Here is a 10,564-nt window from a genome sequence, read left to right as displayed (position 1 = left end):
ATGTCTTGTGGAATAATTTGTACGATGTAATGCATTAATAAACTTGTACTTATCATAATTTTCTTCTTAGATAATTGTCCAGATGATTCAGATATGGATCAAGCTGACGGTGATGGTGACAGTGTAGGAGATGTGTGCGGTATTTGTTTATTTCGTTTATTTATTATTTTATGCTATCTGCTTTGCAAATGTTCTACAAAAGTTTTGCAAATATGCTGCGTCATATTCTAAAGTTACTCCTACGTTTTTCTCATATTGGACATATTAATGTTAATATTGTAATATTATTACATTATTATCTCATTATTATTATTATTTCTTTTATTTATTGCTGAAATATTATTTTTTGTTGTCATTTGTAAATAATTGGAATTTTCAAATGATTGGAAAGTGCATAATTTTTATGATGTAATGTATTAATGCGTACTCATCTTTATTTTCTTCTTAGATAATTGTCCATTTGATGAAAATATGGACCAAGCTGAAGGCGATGGCGACGATGTTGGAGATGTGTGCGGTAGTAGTTTATTTCGTGTTTTTTTTATTATTCCTAAAATCTTCCGGTTATGAAATAACTTGTAAATAAAAGGCTTGTTCATAGATATCAAATCAATTTGTATTAGGTAATGTATTAATAAGTTTTCATCTTAATTTTTGAATTCTTAGATAATTGTCCCGATGACGCTAATGACCAAGCTGACTTTGATGTTGACAGTGTTGGAGATGTGTGCGGTATTTGTTTATTTCAGTTGTTTATTGCTAAAATGTTCGAGTTTTGAAGTACTTAATAGATTTGTCGATAGATATTAAATCGATAGATGTCTTTGTGTAGTAAATTGTAATGTGTACTACATTAATAAGTGCTCATATTTATTTTCTTTTTAGATAATTGTCCAGTTGATGCCAATATGGATCAAGCTGACGGTGATGCTGACGATGTTGGAGATGTTTGCGGTATTTGTTTATCTCTTTTATTTATTGCTAAAATATGAGTGTTTTGATGTAATTTGTAAATAAAAGGCTTTTCCCTATCAAATCAAAATATGTCTTATGGAATAATTTGTATAATGTAATGCATTAATGGATACTCATCTTTTTTTTAGATAATTGTCCAAGTAATGCCAATATGGACCAAGCTGATGGTGATGGTGACGGTGTTGGAGATCTGTGCGGTATTTGTTTGTTTTGTTTATATAAATAGTTAAGAGGGTACTACACCCCTGCCCAATTTTGTGCCTATTTTTGCATTTTTCTCAATAATTATAGCGCATTGGTGACAAGTAAGATATGTATATTATAGGGGCAATGACTACAACTACTGCACTAGAAATTTTATTTCAGCACAGACAACAGTTGTGGAGTTACAGTCAAAAATGAAGAAACCCAATATTTGATCAATAAATCAATAACTACTTGCCTTGAGTTGCTGAATTTTCAGTGCAGTAGTTGTAGTCCTTGCCCCTATAATATACATATCTTACTTGTCACCAATGCGCTATAATTTTTGAGAAAAAACGCAAAAATAAGCAAAAAATTGTTAGGGCTGTAATACCCCCTTAAAGCATTAGGATTTTAATGTGATCCGTAAATAATAGTGGTTTTCCATACATATCAATAGATGTCTTGTGGAATAATTTGTACGATGTAATGCATTAATAAACTTGTACTCATCATAATTTTCTTCTTAGATAATTGTCCAGATGATTCAAATATGGATCAAGCTGACGGTGATGGTGACAGTGTAGGAGATGTGTGCGGTATTTGTTTATTTCGTTTATTTATTATTTTATGCTATCTGCTTTGTAAATGTTCTACAAAAGTTTTGCAAATTTGCTGCGTCATATTCTAAAGTTACTCCTGCGTTTTTTCTCATATTGGACATATTAATGTTAATATTGTAATATTATTACATTATTATCTCATTATTATTATTATTTCTTTCATTTATTGCTGAAATATTATTTTTTGTTGTCATTTGTAAATAATTGGAATTTTCAAATGATTGGAAAGTGCATAATTTTTATGATGTGATGCATTATTGAGTACTCATCTTTATTTTCTTCTTAGATAATTGTCCATTTGATGCCAATATGGACCAAGCTGAAGAGCGATGGCGACGATGTTGGAGATGTGTGCGGTAGTAGTTTATTTCGTGTTTTTTTTATTATTCCTAAAATCTTCCGGTTATGAAATAACTTGTAAATAAAAGGCTTGTTCATAGATATCAAATCAATTTGTATTAGGTAATGTATTAATAAGTTTTCATCTTAATTTTTGAATTCTTAGATAATTGTCCCGATGACGCTAATGACCAAGCTGACTTTGATGTTGACAGTGTTGGAGATGTGTGCGGTATTTGTTTATTTCAGTTGTTTATTGCAAAAATGTTCGAGTTTTGAAGTACTTAATAGATTTGTCGATAGATATTAAATCGATAGATGTCTTTGTGTAGTAAATTGTAATGTGTACTACATTAGTGCTCATATTTATTTTCTTTTTAGATAATTGTCCAGTTGATGCCAATATGGATCAAGCTGACGGTGATGGTGACGATGTAGGAGATTTGTGCGGTATTAGTTCATTTCGTTTGTTTACTAAATATTCGTGTTTTTAAATGTATTGCATTAAATACGAAACATCGGATCTGATCTCTCTTTAACTGTGTGTATTGTTTTCTTATTCATTTTATTTAGACAATTGCGGGGAATTATCAAACCCAACCCAAAGTGATGTTGATGGTGATACTGTCGGAGATGATTGCGGTAAGATAATAAAACCTACGGTTAACATGCGATTTGTGTCTTTAGAAGTAAATATAAGTTTCATTTTATTTTATGCAATACCGGTATTTGATTTAACTTTTTAAACATTTTATACAGATAATTGTCCGAACGTTGATAATACAAACCAAGATGATAGCGATAATAATGGCATCGGCAATTTATGTGGTAAGATAATTGCATATTTAAACTTGTTTTAATTCACCGTGTTCATCGAAAACGTTTTGATTGCACTATGATGAGCGTAATACTTCCATTTGCTATTATTCGGTGTATTTTAACAGATACATGTTTTGGCACAGACACAGATTCCGACACAGTCCCAGATATTTGTGGTGAGTGAATACAAGTTTATTATTATGAATTACAGCTTTAACTTCAACACTACACTATTTTTCGCTCACCTGGAACGTTTTCACTTGTCCGACTAGCGTCTTCAGCAGATGGTGATGCTGTGTTGATATCTTGTCTACAATCGGGATATCTCTCACTGATGACTAGATATCAACACAGCATCACCATCTGCTGAAGACACTAGTCGGACTAGTGAAAACATTAAAAAAAAAAAAAAAAATAGTATAGTGTTGAAGTTAAAAATCTTTAATTCATTTTATCTACCACTACGTATGAATATCCACTCGTATAAATTTATTATTAATTTATATTTTAAAGACAATTTCTTAAAAGAGTATTTGATTGTTCTGCGATCGAGTTGAACACGACATTTTAATGATAATAATAATAATAATAAGCGCAATATATCTGCGAACAAAGAGCGCTTTATAAATGACTAAAACAAAACTATTATCTACACTTAAAAATACCTTAAATCTACACAACAATATAATTATATAAAACATTACTTAAATAGGTGGAACGATCGAGGGAATAACGTTATATAGTATTAATCATTTAACAGTATGCATTATATTTATACTATTTTGGTAAATTATCATTATTAAATTATTATGGAAAGTGGCATAATTTTTATGATGTAATGCATTAATGAGTACTCATCTTTATTTTCTTCTTAGATAATTGTCCAGATGATGCCAATATGGACCAAGCTGAAGGCGATGGCGACGGTGTTGGAGATGTGTGCGGTAGTAGTTTATTTCGTGTTTTTTTATTTTTTTATTCCTAAAATCTTCCGGTTATGAAATAACTTGTAAATAAAAGGCTTGTTCATAGATATCAAATCAATTTGTATTAGGTAATGTATTAATAAGTTTTCATCTTAATTTTTTGAATTCTTAGATAATTGTCCAGATGACGCTAATGACCAAGCTGACTTTGATGTTGACAGTGTGGGAGATGTGTGCGGTATTTGTTTATTTCAGTTGTTTATTGCAAAATGTTCGAGTTTTGAAGTACTTAATAGATTTGTCGATAGATATTAAATCGATAGATGTCTTTGTGTAGTAAATTGTAATGTGTACTACATTAATAAGTGCTCATATTTATTTTCTTTTTAGATAATTGTCCAGTTGATGCCAATATGGATCAAGCTGACGGTGATGGTGACGGTGTAGGAAATTTGTGCGGTATTAATTCATTTCGTTTGTTTACTAAATATTCGTGTTTTAAATACTTAGTAAATAATATCAAATTAATGCATGTCTTGTATAGTAATTTGTATTGGGTATTGCATTAAATACGAAACATCGGATCTGATCTCCTTTAACTGTGTGTATTGTTTTCTTATTCATTTTATTTAGACAATTGCGGGGAATTATCAAACCCAACCCAAAGTGATGTTGATGGTGATACTGTCGGAGATGATTGCGGTAAGATAATAAAACATACGGTTAACGTGCGATTTGTGTCTTTAGAAGTAAATATAAGTTTCATTCTATTTTATGCAATACCGGTATTTGATTTAACTTGTTAAACATTTTATACAGATAATTGTCCGAACGTTGATAATACAAACCAAGATGATAGCGATAATAATGGCATCGGCGATTTATGTGGTAAGATAATTACATATTTAAACTTGTTTTAATTCACCGTGTTCATCGAAAACGTTTTGATTGCACTATGATGAGCGTAATACTTCCATTTGCTATTATTCGGTGTATTTTAACAGATACATGTTTTGGCACAGACACAGATACCGACACCGTCCCAGATATTTGTGGTGAGTGAATACAAGTTTATTATTATGAATTAAAGTTTTAACTTCAACACTACACTATTTTTCGCTCACTTGGAACGTTTTCACTTGTCCGACTAGCGTCTTCAGCAGATGGTGATGCTGTGTTGATATCTTGTCTACAATCGGGATATCTCTCACTGATGACTAGATATCAACACAGCATCACCATCTGCTGAAGACACTAGTCGGACTAGTGAAAACATTCCAGGTGAGCGAAAAATAGTGTAGTGTTGAAGTTAAAACTTTAATCTTTAATTCATTTTATCTACCACTACGTATGAATATCCACTCGTATAAATTTATTATTAATTTATATTTTAAAGACAATTTCTTAAAAGAGTATTTGATTGTTCTACGATCGAGTTGAACACGACATTTTAATGATGATAATAATAATAATAATAATAATAATAATAATAATAATAATAATAATAATAATAAGCGCAATATATCTGCGAACAAAGAGCGCTTTATAAATGACTAAAACAAAACTATTATCTACACTTAAAAATACCTTAAATCTACACAACAATATAATTATATAAAACATTATTTAAATAGGTGGAACGATCGAGGGAATAACGTTATATAGTATTAATCATTTAACAGTATGCATTATATTTATACTATTTTGGTAAATTATCATTATTAAATTATTATGGAAAGTGGCATAATTTTTATGATGTAATGCATTAATGAGTACTCATCTTTATTTTCTTCTTAGATAATTGTCCAGATGATGCCAATATGGACCAAGCTGAAGGCGACGGCGACGGTGTTGGAGATGTGTGCGGTAGTAGTTTATTTCGTGTTTTTTTTTATTCCAAAAATCTTCCGGTTATGAAATAACTTGCAAATAAAAGGCTTGTTCATAGATATCAAATCAATTTGTATTAGGTAATGTATTAATAAGTTTTCATCTTAATTTTTTGAATTCTTAGATAATTGTCCCGAGGACGCTAATGACCAAGCTGACTTTGATGTTGACAGTGTGGGAGATGTGTGCGGTATTTGTTTATTTCAGTTGTTTATTGCACAAATGTTCGAGTTTTGAAGTACTTAATAGATTTGTCGATAGATATTAAATCGATAGATGTCTTTGTGTAGTAAATTGTAATGTGTACTACATTAATAAGTGCTAATATTTATTTTCTTTTTAGATAATTGTCCAGTTGATGCCAATATGGATCAAGCTGACGGTGATGGTGACAGTGTAGGAGATTTGTGCGGTATTAGTTCATTTCGTTTGTTTACTAAATATTCGTGTTTTTAAATACATAGTAAATAATGTCAAATTAATGCATGTCTTGTATAGTAATTTGTATTGGGTATTGCATTAAATACGAAACATCGGATCTGATCTAAACTGTGTGTATTGTTTTCTTATTCATTTTATTTAGACAATTGCGGGGAATTATCAAACCCAACCCAAAGTGATGTTGATGGTGATACTGTCGGAGATGATTGCGGTAAGATGATAAAACATACGGTTAACGTGCGATTTGTGTCTTTAGAAGTAAATATAAGTTTCATTCTATTTTATGCAATACCGGTATTTGATTTAACTTTTTAAACTTTTTAAACATTTTATACAGATAATTGTCCGAACGTTGATAATACAAACCAAGATGATAGCGATAATAATGGCATCGGCGATTTATGTGGTAAGATAATTACATATTTAAACTTGTTTTAATTCACCGTGTTCATCGAAAACGTTTTGATTGCACTATGATGAGCGTAATACTTCCATTTGCTATTATTCGGTGTATTTTAACAGATACATGTTTTGGAACAGACACAGATACCGACACCGTCCCAGATATTTGTGGTGAGTGAATACATGTTTATTATTAATTTATATTTTAAAGACAATTTCTTAAAAGAGTATTTGATTGTGCTGCGATCGAGTTGAACACGACATTTTAATGATGATGATGATAATAATAATAATAATAAGCGCAATATATCTGCGAACAAAGAGCGTGAAATGACTAAAACAAAACTATTATCTACACTTAAAAATACCTTAAATCTACACAACAATATAATTATATAAAACATTATTTAAACAGGTGGAACGATCGAGGAATAACGTTATATCGTATTAATCATTTAACAGTATGCATTATATTTATACTATTTTGGTAAATTATCATTATTAAATTATTTTGAATTTCGTAATAAAACAATGCATATCATGCAAAAAACATATCTAAATAAATTATTTTGAATTTAATAATAAAACAATACATATTTAACAGTATGTACAGGCTGTATCAAAATGATCATTGTTCTCCGACTGTTTTCAATTTGCGTGATTTTTTAAAATCATATTGCTGAAGTTTTTTGTAAAGAATTGTTAAGAATGTCAGGTTTAATGAGAATTTTAGTTTGTGAGAATAACGAACTCTGTTTAGACATTGACCGCTTTTTAAGGAAACTCCCCTTTTCTCGATTTATCACAAAACTGGCATGGTGGCATTTTCCCACATTAGTAATAACAATGCTCTGATTTTACAGGCGAATGTATCAAAACGTTTACAAAAGAACAAAGTACTGAATGTTTGGTTTGATATATTGTTGGTGCAAATCAAGACAAAATTATGATTGCAAAGTATATAAATTAACAATTAATTAATAACACAGCAAAGTGGAAGCACTACTGGACTAAACACGGCAAACAGTGAAATCCGTGGTATTACCTTCCTTCATTCAAAGAATAATATCTCCAAAATGTAATAGCAAATTCTCACAACAATCAACAGATCAAATTGTACTTTATACGTGTACGATATAATTTATATTCCAAATGAAATCCATTATATATTTTTAATATTTTCTTTAAAAGACTTATGTATCGAGAACAATCATTGTCATACAGCCTGTGTAAATTTATACTATAGTTTGTAACACATTGTGAAATATTATGCGAGAAATATCAAATCATATTGCGTTGAATTATATTAAATAATAACACAATGTATATTAATTATGCCATACAGATAACTGTCCTGATGACACCAACTCCGGTCAATCCGACGCTGATAATGACGGTATCGGAGATGCGTGCGGTAAGGGGATGTAATTTGCATTGGAGGGGGGGGATCATGAATATGTCGGTGACCGGAGTCGTTTTTATGACCCCCTATCATGGGCTAAAATTTATCATGACCCTCCTATCTCGGGTCATTTTTATGACCCCCCCCCCTTCCGCCTACACAGACTCAAGACAAATTATTTGCTGTCGGAATTAAGGCGCAGAGAGCGCAAAACTTTAAAGAAAGAGCGCGGAGCGTATTAAAATCTGGATCGTAAGTGGAAAGAAGGCGAGAGGAGTGCGCAAAAATTTAGCATTATATAACTAAAGATTGTGCACACATTTAAAGAACGCGCACGCAGCGCGTGAAAATGTTGAGTCAGCAGCCCTTAATATTTCTGTAACCCGCTATTTTTGGTGTAAAATTTATAACCCCTATTATTGGCCTAAAATTTTCCCGATACCAAAGAAAATGACAACCCGATAAGTTACTTGGAATCCTATGCAGCTGACCTGGTATTCTAGTCCTACCAGAAAAAGCTGACAGAAGACATTTCTTTCTGCATTTATGTTTTGTCTTCAGCGAGTTGCTGCAACCTTTAATGATTCAGCAGGTTTACAAATGTCTTATCATCTAAACTTTCCTATACAAATGTTCCATAGGCCCACAGAAGGTTTTCCTCAACATCACTCACTGATGTTGCATGCACCAGGGGTCGAGTAGTCCAGCATAATTATCTAACATGGATGATGAATATGATCTTACTTTTTCTTTGGGGTCATATATCCCGGCGTAATTATGTTGCTGCGAAATGTCAGTAATAATTGTGAGTTTGTGTAGTGAATTAATAAGTATTCATCTTTATTTTCTTCTTAGATAATTGCCCAGGTGATGGCAATATGGACCAAGCTGACGGTGATGTTGACGGTGTGGGAGATGTGTGCGGTATTGGTTTTCGTTTCTTCATTGCTAAAATAATCCTGTTTGAAGTATTTTGTAAATAATATATTTTTCCCGAAGATAATAAATCAATAGATGCATAGAAATTTGTATTGTGCAATGCATTAATAAGTATACTCTTCTTCATTCTTAGATAATTGTGCTGCTGATGCCAATCCGGACCAAGCTGATGGTGATGGTGACGATGTAGGAGATATGTGCGGTATTAGTTTATTTCTTTTATTTATTGCCAAAATATGAGTGTTTTGATGTAATTGGTAAATATTGTGATTTTCCATAAATATCAAATTAATAAGTGTCTTGTAGAATAATGTATTATAATGTAATGCATTAGAAAGTACTCATATTGATTTTCTTATTAGATAATTGTCCAGATGATTCAAATATGGATCAAGCTGACGGTGATGGTGACGCTGTTGGAGATGTGTGCGGTATTTGTTTGTTTTTTGTTTTATTCATTGCTAAAATATTACTAATGTTTTGATGTAATTTGTAAATAAAAGGCTTTTCCATAGATATCAAATCAATAATATGTCTTGTGGAATAATTTGTCGATGTAATGCATTAATTAGTACTCACCTTAATTTTCTTATTAGATAATTGTCCAGATGATTCAAATATGGCTCAAGCTAACGGTGATGGTGACGCTGTTGGAGACGTGTGTGGTATTTGCTTATTTCTTTCATTTATTGCTAACATTATTAGTGTTTTAATGTAATTTGTAAATATATGATTTTGCATAGATATCACATAAATATATGTCTTATGGAATAATTTATATAATGCAATACATTGATAAGTACTCATCTTAATTTTCATCTTAGATAATTGTCCAGGTGATGACAATATGGATCAAGCTGACGGCGATGGTGACGGTGTAGGCGATGTGTGCGGTATTAGTTTATTTCGTTTGTTTATTGGTTAAAATACTGTTTTAAGTAATATGTTTAATAATAGGTATGTCCATAGATATCAAATCAATTTATCTTTCATTTATTGCTAACATTATTAGTGTTTTAATGTAATTTGTAAATATATGATTTTGCATAGATATCACATAAATATATGTCTTGTAGAATAATGTATATGATGTAATGTATTAATAAGTACTCATCTTAATTTTCTTCTTAGATAATTGTCCAGATGATGCCAATATGGATCAAGATGACGGTGATGGTGACGGCGTTGGAGACGTGTGCGGTATTTGTTGATCTCGTTTGTTTATTGCTAAAACATTCGTGTTATGAAGAAAAATTATAAGTGTCTCCATATATCAAATCAATAGTTGTGTTATATAGATTTGTATGTTATACCAAGATATCAACATGGCACAATGATCTAAACAGTAATGTACTGTAACTTTCTCGCATTGCTGGAATGTCCCAAATGATAATTATTAAGGTTAGTTACTATTTTAAACTGTTGTGATTTGGAAGTTCACAGCATCTTGGGAATGGTTGTGAGCTTTGGCAAAAATTGCATTAAAGCAATATTATAACATTATCATACAAAATAGATTAGCATTTCTTTGACATAAAATGTTAGTTTTTACTGTCAGATATATCCCCTTTTATTTTTGAGCCGAACAACTACGGCAAAGCAAAGAAAAGTGGAATTTACTACCA

General features: G+C 31.1%; 1 protein-coding gene across 1 annotated transcript in view; it reads left to right on the top strand.

The window, feature by feature from the left end:
- Nucleotides 1-10,150, top strand: part of LOC140161791 (uncharacterized) — a 12,852-nt gene extending 2,702 nt beyond the window's left edge. The window contains exons 4-33 of the mRNA XM_072185092.1: nucleotides 71-139; nucleotides 449-517; nucleotides 667-732; nucleotides 886-954; nucleotides 1,104-1,172; nucleotides 1,689-1,819; nucleotides 2,068-2,137; nucleotides 2,287-2,352; nucleotides 2,502-2,570; nucleotides 2,694-2,762; nucleotides 2,880-2,948; nucleotides 3,065-3,115; nucleotides 3,815-3,883; nucleotides 4,038-4,103; nucleotides 4,256-4,324; nucleotides 4,499-4,567; nucleotides 4,685-4,753; nucleotides 4,870-4,920; nucleotides 5,880-5,945; nucleotides 6,099-6,167; nucleotides 6,339-6,407; nucleotides 6,534-6,602; nucleotides 6,719-6,769; nucleotides 7,944-8,012; nucleotides 8,856-8,924; nucleotides 9,073-9,141; nucleotides 9,302-9,370; nucleotides 9,536-9,604; nucleotides 9,764-9,832; nucleotides 10,071-10,150. Coding sequence (XP_072041193.1) covers nucleotides 71-139; nucleotides 449-517; nucleotides 667-732; nucleotides 886-954; nucleotides 1,104-1,172; nucleotides 1,689-1,819; nucleotides 2,068-2,137; nucleotides 2,287-2,352; nucleotides 2,502-2,570; nucleotides 2,694-2,762; nucleotides 2,880-2,948; nucleotides 3,065-3,115; nucleotides 3,815-3,883; nucleotides 4,038-4,103; nucleotides 4,256-4,324; nucleotides 4,499-4,567; nucleotides 4,685-4,753; nucleotides 4,870-4,920; nucleotides 5,880-5,945; nucleotides 6,099-6,167; nucleotides 6,339-6,407; nucleotides 6,534-6,602; nucleotides 6,719-6,769; nucleotides 7,944-8,012; nucleotides 8,856-8,924; nucleotides 9,073-9,141; nucleotides 9,302-9,370; nucleotides 9,536-9,604; nucleotides 9,764-9,832; nucleotides 10,071-10,150 — 2,078 coding nt within the window. The remainder of the gene's footprint in view (nucleotides 1-70; nucleotides 140-448; nucleotides 518-666; nucleotides 733-885; nucleotides 955-1,103; nucleotides 1,173-1,688; nucleotides 1,820-2,067; nucleotides 2,138-2,286; nucleotides 2,353-2,501; nucleotides 2,571-2,693; nucleotides 2,763-2,879; nucleotides 2,949-3,064; nucleotides 3,116-3,814; nucleotides 3,884-4,037; nucleotides 4,104-4,255; nucleotides 4,325-4,498; nucleotides 4,568-4,684; nucleotides 4,754-4,869; nucleotides 4,921-5,879; nucleotides 5,946-6,098; nucleotides 6,168-6,338; nucleotides 6,408-6,533; nucleotides 6,603-6,718; nucleotides 6,770-7,943; nucleotides 8,013-8,855; nucleotides 8,925-9,072; nucleotides 9,142-9,301; nucleotides 9,371-9,535; nucleotides 9,605-9,763; nucleotides 9,833-10,070) is intronic.
- Nucleotides 10,151-10,564: the final 414 nt, after the last annotated feature.

This window comes from Amphiura filiformis, chromosome 1 (assembly GCF_039555335.1).
Source record: "Amphiura filiformis chromosome 1, Afil_fr2py, whole genome shotgun sequence".
Classification (NCBI taxonomy): domain Eukaryota; kingdom Metazoa; phylum Echinodermata; class Ophiuroidea; order Amphilepidida; family Amphiuridae; genus Amphiura; species Amphiura filiformis.
This window is presented reverse-complemented; position numbering and strand designations above follow the sequence as displayed.